Source organism: Ochotona princeps, chromosome 14, assembly GCF_030435755.1.
Source record: "Ochotona princeps isolate mOchPri1 chromosome 14, mOchPri1.hap1, whole genome shotgun sequence".
NCBI classification, from domain to species: domain Eukaryota; kingdom Metazoa; phylum Chordata; class Mammalia; order Lagomorpha; family Ochotonidae; genus Ochotona; species Ochotona princeps.
The window spans coordinates 19,032,927-19,049,991 of record NC_080845.1 but is presented as its reverse complement, the minus strand read 5'-3'; the positions used below and the strand labels follow the sequence as shown (position 1 = coordinate 19,049,991).

The 17,065-nt window shown below is 38.4% G+C and overlaps 1 protein-coding gene across 5 annotated transcripts in view; it reads right to left on the bottom strand.

Annotated features, from left to right (window-relative positions):
* The window catches only part of LPAR1 (lysophosphatidic acid receptor 1), a 140,202-nt gene that overhangs the window by 44,694 nt on the left and 78,443 nt on the right, over positions 1–17,065 (bottom strand). For all 5 annotated transcript variants that reach the window (XM_058672408.1, XM_058672407.1, XM_058672409.1 and 2 more), the window contains exon 3: positions 12,832–13,579. In XM_058672408.1, the coding sequence (XP_058528391.1) occupies positions 12,832–13,579 (748 nt within the window). The remainder of the gene's footprint in view (positions 1–12,831; positions 13,580–17,065) is intronic.

Genomic DNA, 17,065 nt, shown 5'->3' with positions numbered 1-17,065 from the left:
ATGATTTCCTGGGTCTGGTCCAGCATCAGTTATTATGGGCCTTTGTGGAGTTATATAATGAAATAATGAATCCAAGAGCTCCTTTTCTCTGGGTCTTTGTTTCTGTGTCTTTCTCTTAAACATGTGAACCAGCAACCCAATCCTGGTCTCTGATGTGTTTGGCAGGTACCCAGATATAGGAGTTACAACCTGCTACCTCCTAGGATATGCAATAACCAGAAGCTACAGTACCAGCCTAAACCAAATCCAGGCACTGTGACCAGGGACGCAAGCATCCAAGCTGCCAAATCCTGAAAAATAACATAAAATTACACGTCTGTTCAAGCATTCTTTGAAAAGCTATAATTTCTCAATAGGTAATACATTTTAATATGTTTATATTCTCAATGTAACTGAAGTCACAATTATATTTCCAATGTAATTGAGACTAACTTTCGATGTAAAAGATGACATTTTCCTAGGGTTACATATAACTAGCATGAGTATTTCAAATATTTTGAGAGGAAACACCCTTTAGTAGTATGAAAAATCTAGGCTTCCTTTGGTAGTATAGTCTCTAAGAGCCAAAGATCTAATGTTAGGGATTTAGTGCTTCCTCCTTAACTCTCCCTTTCCACTGCCCTTCTCATCATCTCCCCTACAAAGCAGGTATATAAATCTAAATGCATGGGACAGTCACAGGTACTTTTGCTTAAATGGTACCAAAAATGAGTCATTTTCACCGGTAAAGGTGAAAAAAAAAAGTAAACAGTTTAAAATTGAGGAAGGACAGGTAATTTAAACCAGAGGCTCCAGCACCGCTCTCCTGCAGGTGTGTGTGACTGAAGTCCTGAGCCAACACGAAAATTCTACTTGAGCAAATCTGGGCTGGGACCCAAAAACTGCATCCCAGGTGATTCAGATGCAGGTGGCCATTGGACCACACTTAGAGAAGTGTGATTCTGACGTATTCTGGGTACAGATGAGGCAACTGCTGTTACATTTATGTAGATTTCCCAAAGTCACATCGACCACTAAGTGGCAAATCTCTAGTTAGCATACAGGGAATGCCTTTGCAACCACACTACATCACATGCCCTCCTTGGTATTCCAAGCACTTTTTTTTTTTTAAATTTCCATCACTGCTTTGCACTTGGCAGCTGCAAACACATTTATAGCCAACCTTTGAGAGACACCTCTGAAAACAGGAGTTTCCACATGCATCATCACACACGATCTTTGCAAAAATATATTTTCTGTATTTGACCAATGAAGAGATAAGTCAGAGAGATTATGATTCTTGCTCAAAACCATAACAAATTTGGAACAAGGTAGAATTTAGTCAGTCTTGAAGATTAATACACTCTCAGTGGTAATGATGATTATCACTATTTCTTACAGAAGCTCAATTCTAAAAATACTGACCTAGAAAATGTTAATAAAAAGTTGATACAAACAAATTACACAAAACAATGATTATTTCATAGTAAAATTTAAAGAAGAACCAAACCTTCTGAATGAAGCTTAGCTATAAAGTAAGGTCGAGCGTAATTATATGAAAGGAAAATGAAAATTTACAATAATACATGTGTATCTGCTATTAATGTTCAGCAAATTAACCAATAGTAAGGTCTGTATTTTATAATTCATACAAAAGGATTTGATTTTCAAGAAAATTTCAACTAAAAAATTTAATAAGCTGTAAGTATTTGAACTATAGAACACATTAAATTGTTGAAGAGCTTAAGATAAATTAATAGCACATGTTCTAGGAAATATCTTCAACAAAATTTGTTGATGATTACAGAATTCTAATTTAACTGTTAACTTGTTTGGAGTCAGTACTAAAAGGCCTCTAAGTCTAATCAAAACACTGGCTCAAAATGTCTCATGATCTCAATGAACTTCGAGAAACAAAGCTACACACAACATAATAAAATTATAAATCAGTAACTGTTGGGGGATAATACACTGAATGTAAATAAAACCACAGCAAATGATTTAATATGTGATATGATACAGAGATCAATATATAAATGAATGTATTGTCTCTTCCTATTTCTAATTTTGCTTTTTTAAAATACATCAATGTGTTATTTAAAGAACAGAGCTCTTGCTTCAAAAGTGGTAAAAGTAATTCATGTTGAACTAAAATATTAGAAAGATCCATTATAGAATTATCTCACTTCTATTATATAATATTACAGGGAAGACTTGCTAAATAAATTTGGTTTCTAAAGCATTTTCTTACAGTCTGGATAAATTATTTTTGTGTATTGCTGGCTGTAAACACACTTTAGAATATATGCAGGGTGCCACAGCAATCAAGTTTTTAGTTAAAATATCACTTCTCTCCTAAAACATTAGAAATTGCCAACTTAAATAAAGCTGGTGCTCTAAGCTCTACAACTTTTTGTTTATTTGACCATTTAATTACCACACACACACACACGCACACACATACACTTTTAAGGATGTTTAAATATGGTCTCTCGGTTTAGTTCAGAAACTGATTCCAGCTCCCTGATTTATAGCTGGCTTTTCCTTTGGAATTGGGCCAATACACAAAGGAACATTCCCGTGCACCAAGTGCTTAGCAAGGTTAGCAAGCAAAGGTTAGCAGCAGAACATGGTGACACACGAACAGACTACAGCAGAAGTTTCTCCACTTTTCATTAGTCTCGTCAGTAGGTCCTTTAAGGCTATGTTCCTAAGTGGCTATCTCCTCTCTCCCATGAGAAAGGAAAAGAACGCAAGCCAATGAAACCATGCCTACCACATAAAGAGAAGCTTTCTGAAGTGCAGAAGAACTCATGCAGAATGAACTCATGGAAAACCCAACTTAAAATGTGGTATTCTGTGTGTCAACAAAAGTCTACTTGGGCAGGATAAATAGAAGCAGCCACGACTTTCCAGTCTCCCAATGCCAAATTCAATCCCACCTTTTCAAAAAGACCCTGTTACTGTTGTGTCACCCTATGAGAACTTCATATTTGCTTTGGATCTTTATAATAACTCCTCTATTGCAGGAGGAGACCTGCCAGGGTTTAAGTCAAGCCATGACAACACTGAGTCTAGACACTATCATTTCAAATATATTAATAAAAGGTAGCTTCTCAGAGACACAAGTCTCTAGTTTAAACCTCAAAGTAAAATAGCAACAATATAAACATGCAGAGAAAAAAGTCCTTTGCATGAAAAAAAATTCAAAATGATATTTTTTGAAGAGTATAATCAAGAATGTGTAAAAAAAAAAAAAAAGGATACTTTAGGGCCTGGCGTGGTGGCCTAGTGGATAAAGTCCTCTCCTTGCATGCACCAGGATCCCATATGGGCGCCAGTTCTAATCCCAGTGGCCCAGCTTCCCATCTACCTTCCTGCTTGTGGCCTGGGAAAGCAGTTGAGGATGGCCTAAAGCCTTGGGACCCTGTACCCACGTGGGAAACCTGGAACAAGCTCTTGGCTCCTGGCTTCAGACTGGCTCAGCTCTGACCATTGCAGCTGCTTGGGTAGTGAATCAACAAAAGGAAATTCTTCCTCTCCATCTCTCCTCCTATCTGTATAATCTGCCTTTCCAATAAAAATTTAAAAAAACAACCTTTTTTTTAAAAAAGAAGAGAATAGTGTAGTTTTGACATGGAAGCAAACAACATGACCTGCCTAGAAACAAATGTAATTGTTCAGAATCAAATAAAACATCGATATATTGGATGTAACCCTTTATTTCCAGAGAATGCAAAACAACAATCCAACATTAAATAAAATCATGCTATAAATTAATTGCTAATGAGGAAAACAATTAAGATAATCCACACAACAGACTGTTGATTGCGATCTCAAGTGCTTTATTTCCCAGCTAATGCAGTGTATAAATGTGTCTATTAGAGATGCCAGATAAAACACAGGACTTCAAGTTAAACTTGAATTTCAGATAAACAACAAATTCTGTTGTTGAGGACAAATATGTCCTACATGATTATTTTTTATTCGGTAAGTCTGGCAGTTTGCCCATGAATGTTTTCCATGTAAATTCTTACTTAATCCATGTGTATCAGGGAATCAGAAACGATGCACAGTCTTGAAGAATGCAAACCCTGAAAATAGCACTGTACATTTGTAAACGTAGCAGCTGTCTTTGAATTCTACTGCTGTAACAACAACAAATATCAACTGCAGGCATTCTCAAATCTTCCTATCCAGCAGACTGTGGGACGCCATAGAAAGTTACACAACCCAGCATGCCACAGGTGTGGGTGTCAACTTTTCCTAGCCATAATCTTTGAGGTCCTGAACACATTTATGTTGCTATAGAATCTTAGTTCCTTTCCACAGAATGTCAGTTTATGAAGCAAACAATCATTCAAAAAACAGTGTAATGATATTGATCTGCCTCCTTCAGCCAATTTAATAATGCATGTGTTATACCACTACAAGATGCAGTGAAGCATTTATAAGCAAATGCAATGGATACTTTTAGAAGCGTCCCCTGCCATCTCTAGGAATTTACTGGAGATCTGCATGTCTAAATAAGTGTTACTGTGACATCTAAGTGGCATAATTGTAATATCAAGAAAGTAACTAAATAGTGTGTCAATTCAGAGTATAAATAATCCAGTGAAAATAATTCCTTTACCCGAGATCATTTAGCAGCATCAACCAAGAATAATTCCAGTATCACTTTCATATTGAAGACTTCTCAGATACATTGCTCACCCAGAAAGTAACACTCCCATAACCCCCTATATATTTTGTCAAATCAAGTATATTGTGTTTACTTACACTGTTAGATTGCATTTATTTAAATTACCACTCATTATCTACTAAGATGAGGGTTCCAAAATACAACAAATACTTGCTGAAAAAATGAGCCATTAATTGTCAAGTCATACTGAAACTAAGACTTACAAATGTCCTGGTGAGGTAGAATTACTTTCGTATAGCAATTGTATGACAAAGTAGAATGGAACTCATGATTAAATCAAGCTGAATTTCAGGCAGGACAAAGTGTATTTCTACTGTAGCTAGGAAACCCGCAACATTCCTAATCCAAACTACTTCATTTAGTCACTCAACAAATATCTAGAGCTTGTTAAGTGCTGGGACTTGTTCAAGGTACTAGAAAGTAAGACACAATTGTGCCATCAAAGACTGCTATAACGGTCTTCCAAAGAGACATGTGAGCTCACACGAAAGATTCAAAGGAGTTAAACAATCTTTCCTTTAGTTGTGAGTGAAGCTGAGGTCGACTATAGGATTCATAGATTGTTATCACACTGTGAAGGTGGGACCTTCCCAGCCTTCCTTTTTCCTTTTCCCATGTTGATCAGAATGACAGAGAATGGTGCTTTAAATGATATCTGGATTAGGTGCTGCAGATACATTTGAAGGAGCCAGTGACTCTTGATAGAGAAGCCTCTTCCATCCCAAAATTATTAGATTAGTCAACACCACTTATTCACCTTTAGGGATTCAACAGGTAAAAAATTGCCATTTAATCCTAACAAAACATTTCATATGTAGAGATGGAACACAGGCCACACTACTGTACAGATGCATCTTTGGAAAAGTAAAAGTCTTACAGATAAAGTGTACAGTCTATTCTTAGAACCAACAGCTGTTAACCACTGCGATACTTTTATACTATGGCAAAGAAATGAAGCACCATCTCAAACAGCAAGTCCACTACTGTGATTCGGCATGTGGGGGTGGGGAGTATGGATATGAATGACAGAAAAAGAGAAACGAAGAGGGAAGAAAGATACTTGCGTGAACAGGACCTAATAGTTCTGACAGTCCTTGCCACCATGTATTGTTTTCTGAAAGCCAGACACTGACCTAAGTGGTTTACACAAATCCATTTACCTACTGTTTGCAACAAGCTGGCAAGAAAGATCGTACTATACTTAATTTGTTCATTCTAAAACTAGGGCTCGGAGAAGTCAAGTAGTCATTTATTCTGGGTTTTAGAGCTTGTAACACAGGAGCCAGGATTCAGACTTATAACACTAGCCTATCTCACCCTAAATTTAAGTTCTCAGCCCCTAGGCCACAAGGATGCCCAGTGGTCACCACTATTCATTTGAGGACTCTTGTCTTCATTCATTACCTTTCCCAACATGGACAAATACCTTTGCAACCTTATTTAGACTGACAGGAGTTTCCACAGGAGGAGGTCTGACTCGGTCCTAAAATAAGAAAGGGCTTCATGTCCTGATGCCTCTGCCCACACCTCTGAAGGAACTCTGTTAGGTTCATGTGGTATTTTTGGTTTTGTTTCTGTTTAAAAGTTGCTTCAAAGTAAAAATATTTGAATGGAGATGGGCAACAAAGGGGTACAAAGAGCTTGTGTTAAAAAGTTGTTTTGCTTTTGACCTGAGCTTGGGTTTAGGGCCTGGGAAATCCTGCAGGACTTCTTCAGGGTGTCTCTTCCGGCCACCACCCTGGGTGCCAAGCCAGTCTAGAGGGTGGCCAAACAATCAAGGCTCTCATGAATATTCTCTCAGGTTCTTCCTCAAAGAGCCCTTCACAGAAACACTACTGGACCTGAGGAGACTTGAGGTAACTTGAATTCCTTTTTTGGAGCAACAGAGTATGCAGTTGGTCACCTGTGGCAGGGAATAACAGATCTGTGTCTACTTCCTTCCCCTAGCAACAGGGCACACTGGATGGCTTTCCTTCCTGCCATATAACTCTCCATAGGAAGAGAAAGCTCTAAAACTCATTTATTTGATAGAATCCCTTCTAAACTTGTCATTCCCTTATTAGAAAAATAGTGCTTCTCCTTAAAAAAAAAACAACTTAAAATTTGTTTGAAGTCAAGGAGAAAAAAGAATAGAAACATCTTTCAACTACTAGTTTATTCCCTAAATGGTCACAAAAAAGCAGGGCTAGGCCAGATCGAAGCAAGGGCCAGGAACTCCAGCCAGGTTTTCCACATGGGTAGTAGTAGGTACTCAAGCATTTGTGTCATCCTCTGCCACTTTCCCAGGTGAGTTATCAGGGAGCTAGATTAGAAGTGGAGCAAGTAGAATATGAATTGGGGCTTTGATATGAAATATTGAAATGGCCATGAGGCCTATTAGTTCACTGAGCCACAGCAAGAGCCTCAGGTACAGTGGTTCTAAGAGTTAATTATCAAAGAGGACAATACACCAGCTACATGAATGGGAATCTTTTATCCCAGATACATTGCTAAATTCTCTTATCTGTAAAAGTTGATATTAACTTTACCTTGAGGAACCCTGTAGCATCTCCCAACACCTACAAGCAGAAATCCAAACTCCTTAATATTAAGGTGTTGTCTCTCTAATCAGACTCTCTATGGGATGCCCACTACATACTAATCACACAAACCTGCAGTTCCTCAACAGTGACAGCTCATACTCTTCCTCCCCTTCTCCTCCACCCCCACAGAACACTATGACAAGCTCCTCCACATCCAGCGAGGCTTGGCTCCATAGTTCTTCACTGACAGTCCCTCCTGTCTCTGAACTCAGGGTCACTGTCTATATCTGTTCTAGCACAGGGCTTGTACTGCCTTGCAGCTCTGAGTCTCCGCTACCACCCCACAAACTCTAAAGAATTCTCCTCACTTATCTTTTCACTCCTTAGCCTTTAGCGATATGTTTGTGGAGTGAAACTGAAAGGAGAAATACATAAAGATCTGCTAGCAGGACATTGGCCAAATTATCTTTCATCAGCATGAATCAGAAAATAACAACCTTGAATTTCTCTGGCTCCCACAACCATCAACATGACGATTAATAATCTCTTAAAAGGGATGTGGAAAGCTGCTATCCTGCCATCTACAAGTGTCCCAGCTCTTCCATTAACTGGGGAATGTCCTTAGACAAGGTACTCAACCATTTTTAACTTGGCTCCCTCCATGCAAACAGGGAAAATGCAATTTTCATTGTTAAAGATTACGAAAAACCATTGAGGAACAGAGCCTAGTGGTGACCTCAGCACAGTGTACATAAGCAAAGAGGGTTAACTTGGATTTGATGGTGATATTTTCTAGCCCAGACAGATTAAACCAGAAAAGCAGTATGTCTCTTCTTCTCCAAAGACATAAGCCCCGCCTGGATTTATGTTGCTTTATATTCCTTCTAGGACTCCACTAAAACACAGACACCCCAAAAACAAAAAGCTCCACCTCTGTGCTATGATTTTCATTTTCCAAGTTTCGAGATCCCTCTCTTCTAGTGATCCCCCAAAGAAGTGTCATCATGAAGAACAGAAAGGGAAAGACTCATAGCTCAAGACAGACTGTGGTCAAATAAGGAAGCACATTTTGACCGCCACTCTGATTCAACCATGGAACAGACTCAAAAGGAATTCTTGGTAAGATGTCAAGCAGAGAGAACTCTAGCCTGGGGAGATACTGCATGACTTCATACAGGGACAATGAACACACAAGTGAACTACACCTTGTACAAAACACTCCCGCAATCATAGGCAATCAGTTCCTGATGCTGTAACATCAAACACTGGGAAAAGACAGAAGAAATGAGGGTCACGGCCATCATCTAAAACAAAAGAAAGGAATTCTTCTTCTTTAAAGCTTTACTGCCCACAGAAACAAAGCACAGGCAGCTTCAAGGCAGTATCAATGAAAACCAAGTTTCAGTTTAACAATATCCTGCTATCAAAACTGAGGCAAAATACAGCATACACTATTAGCTGTTTTAATTACAAAGAAGCAAGCTACCATGGATGTGAAAATGATTTGAGCTCTGGATCTTGAAAGGCTGAGTTTGAATCTCAGTTCCTTTCCTTAGGAGCTGTGTTGTCTTGGGCAAGCTTTTTAACATTTCAGAACCCCAGTAGGTACCACATAGAAAATTAGGATAAGAAATCAATAATTGTACCCATACTCCATAAAGTTGTGATCTGCAAATAGTGACTTCTAAGGGCACATGATTAATGCTACATAAGATACAATACTCAAAAACAGCTTCCATACAACCCGACACAGGCATCATAAATCTCAGACTTTTTGCCATTTTTCTTAAAGATTATATATCATCCTTAAAAGCCAGAATTAGAGAGAGACAGAGTTCTTCCACCTGCTGGTTCACTCTCCAAATGACCACTATCATCAGAACCTAGCTGGTCAGAAACTGGGAGCCATGAGCTTCTTCTAGATCTCCCAGATGCCTCAAGTCAGTGGATTCTTTTCACTTCCATGAAACCTGGGTCGAGTTCCTAGCTGCTAACTTCAATTTGTCCCAGGCCCGGTTAATGTAGGCATTTGAAGACTGAACCCAGCAAATGGATACCGCTCTGCCAATCTCTCTCGCTTGCTCTTTCTGTCCATCTCCCCTTCCCTCCATCTCTTTCCATATGCTTCCTTCTTAAACACACATACACACACATATATATGTGTGTGTGTGTATATATATGCATACAATGCATACATATGCATATATATGCACATTTTTAATCTAGGTCATTTCTGACTAAGTGAAAAATGAAACTAAAAATGTTCCACAGTTAATCAAGCTATAATCATTCCTAGAAAAAAAAAAGAAGAAAGACAGACAGACAAAGCATATTATCTGTTGCATAAATTCCATCTGGTTATTTTCCAAGCTACCATATCTTAATGAAAAGGTACGAGCATGATGGAAGTGTAGCTAGGTTTGGCTCCCATGTAGCTAAAAAACAGACAACCATTACAATAAATCAAGATTCTCTTTGAAGACCCAGAAACATGGTTCTGTCATCGCATCCACTCATTCAACAGTTTTTTACTGCTTCTACTTTGTGCCCAAGAACACCGATAGACAATGCAGAAGAAACGTAACAAAACGGCAGTCTCTATCTCCACAGAGCTGACCATCTGGCAGAGAAATCTGCTAGTAAAAATCAAATGCAATGGACACAAAAATGTGCTCAACAGATTGATTCGACACAAGAAGAGATCTGGCTAGCTCAAAATCACCATTCCTACAAGACTAACCCATCTCTCTCATGATTACATATGGATGGACACTAGGGTGAATGAGTTACATGAAAGGCATTAGGTATTGCCTTAACAATTGACTGTATAAGACTGCAAATTCTAGGGTAGGTACCACAGTGTATTAGGCTAAGCTTCCCCTGCATCTTAAATGGGCATCAGTTTGCGTCCCTGCTGTTCTACTTCCAATCTAGCTCCCTGCTTATGGTTTGGGAAGACAACAAAAAAATGGCCTGAGACCTTGTGTCCCTCCCTGCACCCATGTGAGACCTGAAGAAAGCTCCTGGTTCCTGGCTTCAGATTGGCTCAGGCTCTAGCTGTTGCGCCTTTTAGGGAGTGAACCAGTAGATGGAGGATCTCTCCCTGTCTCCCTATTTATCTTTATCTCTTTCAAATAATTTTTTAAATACAGTTTTGTAAGCTTTCTATATCCTTACACACATTCTGCTCAGTGTTGTTGCATTTCTCTAAAAGGGTACAACCCATTTAGTGAATTCCTGCCTCCTACTTAAAATAATTACACTCTAACCTTGCCCTACCAAATACCTTTACTATTTCTCTGACTGTACTTTTCCATGTTCTGAAATTTCCTCCACCTCATTTATAGAAATATTGCAATTTATTGCATGGGTAATCAATTATATTCAATCTTTGTAGAGCCTAAGTGCAAACCTCAGAAAGCCACACTTTTTCTGGCATTTTCCAATTACAGGTTTATGGAAATGGGATTGCAGAAGGCACATTCCGGGCAGACACACATTGTTAGCATAGCGCTATAAGCCCTTCAAATAATTATTTCAACCTGTACAGTAAGACAATGAGGAAAAAAGTTTATGTTACTTGAATCATTAGGTATATTGTGCACTGGAGTGTAGTAAATATTATACAAAGGTCAAAATCAAGGCAAGAACTTGGCAGGTTCATAGTTCACAGTACTCTATTACTACTGGAGGCTTCATGACCTGTGCGTCACACCAAATATCTTAATAGAAAAAAGTAGATACATGTGAAAAATATAAACCAACAGATATCAGTAAATAAATATTTGGGTCAATGCAAAGAATTGTAAAATGTCTCATTTTTCACTTCTTACAAAAATGGCACCCACAGTAAAAGATGTATTCCATTCTCATCATGTGGAATTGTCCTTGGAAAACAGGCATGCTTAAGGTCTTTGTTGATACATAGGCATATAAAGAAGTCATCTCTTTACCTCTACTAAACTATGATGGATGAAATAACACAATTTCATATCTGAAACCAGTGAGAATCTTGTATAAGTGTTGTAGTTAAGCAGGGATATAGTAACGCCAGCAAATCCAGGACCTACTTCTCCTTACAAGTCTAGGAGAAGGCTGCAATTAATATATCCTCAAATGATCTCTGTGACACATTAAATATATTCTGTGACACATTAAATCTATTCTAAAATATACAAGACTGGTGCCCCAATTTGAATGCAATTTATTTAATGATAATTAAAGCTCTGTTTCCTACCAGTGACTTAAATTAATGTTACTCTCGAGTTTCAAAGGAGCCACCACAATCCCAGGTTACATTCACCCAACACTGCCTTGCGAAATATTACAAAGAGAATTGTAGGAACTTTCCAGTGAATTTCTGTGGGACAGATGAAATAATTTTTTTAAGATTTAAAAAAAATGTGATCAAATGCTAAACTGAATATAGTCTATGGAGATTAGGTATTTCAACTGAATAATTGTCTAGGCAAATTTTCACTCATTAAACTTTTACACAGGTACTCTCATCTCCATAGGAAATGTTCTGTGTTTGTATATTTTCAGAGGCCACCATAAGGATTAGAATTTAACAGCTGCTCCTTAACCATCTTCCAAGTACACAGTTGAAACAAACATATTCCTTTGTATCTTCTCCATAAATTTTTCCAGGCTGGGAAAAATATGTACTTAAAAGCAAAAGTAGTGAATCGATGAAAAGACTCAAATCTGCTCTCCACTTCGAAATATAAGTCAATAACCATAACTACAGAAAGAAAATAATGAAACAACTTTTCATGATTATCATATCATTCATTCTAATCTGTTTAGTTCAATAAATCTACACAAGATTTTGATATACTTGCCTATAACATAGTCACAAATACACAATGAGAAAAATTTACTTACTTAGAAGTAAGTTAATAAAAATATCTACATGTGGAGGCCAGCATTGTGGCACAGCAGGTAAAGCCACCACTTAGACACCAGTATCCTGTATGGGGGCTAATTCATGCCTTGGCCACTTGACTTTCAATCCAGCTTCCTGTTAATACTGGGAAAGCAGTGTCAGATGATCCAAGTGCCTGAGCCCCAGAACCCACATGTGAGACCCAGATGAAGCTCCTGGGTCCTAGCTAGTAGCTGCACCTACTTCTATCCATCGTGGTATTGTGAAAAGATGGGACATCTGGCCAAATGTAAGATTCTGTCTCTTCCCCACCTCCTCATCCCCCCTCCTCCCATCCTCTTTAACTCTGGTTTTCAAATAAATAAATCTTTTAAAAATAACTACATGAAAACATTCTTATTGCATAAAACCACTAAGAATCTGTAACAAGTCATACAAAGCTCATTCCACATAACAGGCTATAAGGAAACCTTTCAAAAACTAAGTGAATTGGATTGTTTTTTGAGATATTCAATACCTGACAGTTGAACTTTTCAAGAACATTTTCCTTGTCATCATCATTTATACTGTACCAACCACAGGGGCCCATAGTTCCCTAAAGCCAATCCTGTAACCAGAGAAAGACTGACAGGATGACTCTGTTGCAGGGATTTCATGAAAAAGCACTGCTGTTTACCACTACCACCAACAAACAGATTGATACCGGGAACCCATAAGGTAGGAGTCACGACAGAACTTACCAAGTACAATGACCACCGTCTTCAGCAGACTCATCATGGTGTCCCGATTCCTCCGGGGGCCAGAACTATGTCGGGACATCCTCATAGTCCTCTGACGAACATAGCCGAAGATGTGAGCATAGAGAACCACCATTACCACAAAGGTCACCAAGTTGAAAATGGCCCAGAAGACCAAGTAAGAGTCGCTGTAGAGGGGTGCCATGTTGGAGCAATTCTCAATATCACAGATACAGTTCCAGCCCACACTAGGTATAGCACCCATAACAATGGCCATAGTCCAGATCACCACAATGACCACAACCACTCGCCGGTTGCTCATCCGTGTGTGGAGCTGCATGCGAAAAACTGTGATGTGCCTCTCGATGGCGATAGCCAGTAAGTTGGCCACAGATGCTGTCAGGCTAGTGTCAATGAGGCCTTGGCGCAGGAGCCACGTGCTAACGGTCAGTCTCCGGGTATTGGGTCCTGTGTTGAACATTAAGTAGAAGTAGGCCAACCCAGCAAAGAAGTCTGCAGCAGCCAGATTAGCCATTAAGTAATAAATAGGAAAATGGAAGCGGCGGTTGACATAGATTGCTACCATGACCAGCAGGTTGGCCAACATGATGAAGATACAGACCGTAATCCCAAGTCCCATCACTAGTTTGCTGACTGTATTCCATTCTGTGGCAAGATACTTTCCACTCCGGTTATAAAAGAAGGCGATGGACTCATTGTAGAAGCACTGTGGCTCATTCATGGCTGTGAACTAAAAAGGAAGACACATAAAAAGATGGAAAAAAGAAAACATTGTACCATTGTACCCAAACTCAAACATAGATGACATTATATATATATATATACACACACACACATTATATAAATGACATCATTATATATATATACACATTATATAAATGACATTTTATATATATATAATGTCATATATATAATGTCATATATATATGACATTAATGGTAATATGCAGCAGAAACGCAAAAGAATTTGAAAATTGACCTTGTAGAATGCTCTGTATTTTCAAACTCCAGGGTTTCTCACAGTATTACTGTCCTTAAGATTAAAGACAGTTAGAGTTAAACAAATGACAAGGTCCCTTCTTGGTGGTTGCATGTCATTGAAGTCTACTAGAAAAGCCACATGACCCAAAAATCTTGCTTAAAATACACAAGACAGACAAGAATTGTGAAGAACACTGCAATTGAAATATCCACCATAGTGAAATCTACTTTGTCCTATTATTTAGGGAATGTGTAAACACAGTTGGTTTATAGATAGGGTATTATTGCCCTATTATTTTATACTTCCATTCTCACATAGTAAGTTTTATCTGTGACAGTCATTTTATACTATAGGTTCCCACAAAGACCATCCGCAACAACATTTCAAGGAGGTCAATGCGCATCGAAGATTCTTTGGCCAGAGCCAGCTTCTGCTCTTTAACATTCCTGTGGTCCGCACAGCCTAACCCCATGACTCCTTATCCCCAGAACAGCATTCATCCATCAATCTAACATTTCAGGACTTTGCTTTTTTGGGAGAACATAAGATAACATCCAAGGAGCACTTGATTCTTTGTGATATTGCTATATAAGAAAAAATATAAACTTACTGTATAAGTAATATGATAAGTAAAACTATTTTGCAACATCATCAATAAGAAAATATTTGCCTATTACTTATACTTTTCTTTGAGCCTTTTAGGCTAGAGGCAGTTTAACATATAATACTATAAGTAGTAAACAGAACAACTAAAACAAAATTAGAAAATAAAATGTTACATGGGAGAAACCAGAAAATCAAGTACCATAGAAGAAATTCTTCAAACTGAATCCTCAGGTTTGTCTGAGATTTCTAGAATTAAATACTTTTTAAGGACAGCCCACATTTTTTTTTCTTTTTGTTTTGCTTGTTTCTGGTAGACTGCCTGGCAAATATGACAGTTTTGATGCCATTTTTGATGTGATATTCTGCTTAATATAGATTTACATAAATGTTTAGAAAACACCGAAAATCCTAAAAGCAACATAAAACACATAAGTGGTTAAGCCTTCTGAGCTGGCCAATCACTGAAGTCTCTTTCCTTTCATCTAGATTCCATCAGATTCTACAGCAGAGTTCAAAAATGACACCTAATAGGTTGTATATGTCTCTATCGTGCTGCAGAGACAGAGTGAAGAGCTGGTCTTAGAAATGTTGGTATTTTATGCGTCTTTCTGAATGCTTTATTCACAGTGATGAGAAAACTTGAGTCACAGTGCTGTATTCCAACCCCAATCTTGCCATCACTGTGACTAATTCACCTAATTTTCTTGCCCTTTATTTCTTGACATCATCTCTAATGACCTTTTATTCCATTACAACTCTTTTACCCACACCCAGTGGTCACACTTTGGACACTGTAACCACCCAGAATCATCTGCGTTTGGGAATGAGACATTATAACGACTCATTAATAGATATGAGAAAAAAAATGTCTTTGGTATTTGGAGATTGCAATAAGCTTGTAAATTGCTTTAAGTACGATGGGTATTTTGATGATATTAATACTTTCAATATATAGGAATTTGATTTTAACAGATAATTTTGTACTGTGAATGTATACTGTTAGTACCAGGTGTGAAATATGGCTTTTTGTTATTGTTATACTTTTGTTTTCAAAAGATTAATTTTTCTGGCCGAAAGTCTTAATTATTTTAGAGGTAATCTGTGACTGCTTTGCCATGTGTGTTTTTTTTCCTTTCTTCCTGCGTGTTCTATGAGGAAGATATTCTGACTTTGTAGATGAAACATGCTTATGCTTTATTGTACAAGAAGTCTTATGTTTTTAAAGCAAATAAAGGTGTTTAAAAAAAAAAACATGTAACTGAGCAAATTTTTCTCATTTGACCCCCACTCCACCAAACTTAAGGATTTGTTTGTTTGTGTATCTATGTCTTTGACACTTCTCTGCAACAGATTACCCTCCCCATCTTCCCTTCCCCCATCCACCTTAAACTCCATAGTTTAAACTCCATCATTCCAGCTTCTTAGTTGCTGGCTCAAGGAACACACTCATTAAGGACAGCTGGGTTCAGATGTTCTTTTAAACCTTTCTGTTTTAAGAACAGTTACACACTGCATATTCCAAACACACTGCCACTCACTCCCCAGCAGAATATGGGATGATGCCGTATAATCACACATATTAATTTGTAAAGCAAAACACACATAGAGAATAAATTTGATAAGTGGAGACTATAACCTCACAGAAATTCAGTTTTGCCACCAAATGAGTCAAGAAAAACCTCCAGTTTTTAGTTTCTTCAATTTTGAAGCTTAGATAAAAGAGTTGAATCCTTTATTTTTTTCACCTGTTTTCCCCTCTTTATTTCCAAAACAATGCAAATAATAATAATAATAATCATGGATAAATCCTATTTACTGGTACCTCAACTGCACACTAATCCTTCTGATACATGTAAGGAAAGTCAACATATCTGCAGGTGATCGAGATAATTTTAACATTTATCTCAAAATTGCACTTCAACATCTGTTTTGCCCCTCATTACTCTATGTAGCTAGTGGGGTTTTTTTAAGATTTATTTTTATTGGAAAGGCAAATATACAGAGAGGAGGAGAGACAGAGAGGAAGATCTTCCATCTGTTGGTTCAGATTGCAGCTGAGCCAATTTGAAGCCAGGAACCAGGAGCCAACAGCCAGGAGCTTCTTCCGGGTCTCCTGTGAGGGTGCAGGGTCCCAAAGCCTTGGGCTGTCCTCGACTGCTTTCCCAGGCCACATGCAGGAAGCTGGATGGGAAGCAGGGCTGCCGGGATTAGAACTGGCGCCTATATGGGATCCCGGCACATTCAAGGCGAGGACGTTAACTGCTATGCTATCGTGTCAGGCCTCGTAGCTAATGTTCTAAATTTGTGCACCAGTCCAAGTTTGGAGTCCTGTCTTCCCTCTCTCCCATCAGCAGTTGCCAAAGAAAAACAGACATCCTCAGATTGGAACTCTCTCACTTTCTCAGTATCATTTCTTCAGTACCACTCTTTTCTCCTGTTACAGCAGATGCGCTTGCCCTTTTTGAATCCCATCCCTTCCTACTATTCGAGAACCTTGTTCTATCAATTGCTTCCCTGCTCTTCCCTTTAGAGACCACTTCTTTCCCTGTTTCTATTCTGCCTCTCACGCTGTCACTCTTCTCTTTCCCCCACTCCCTTCCTATCCCTCCACTACCATGAGTTCATGGTC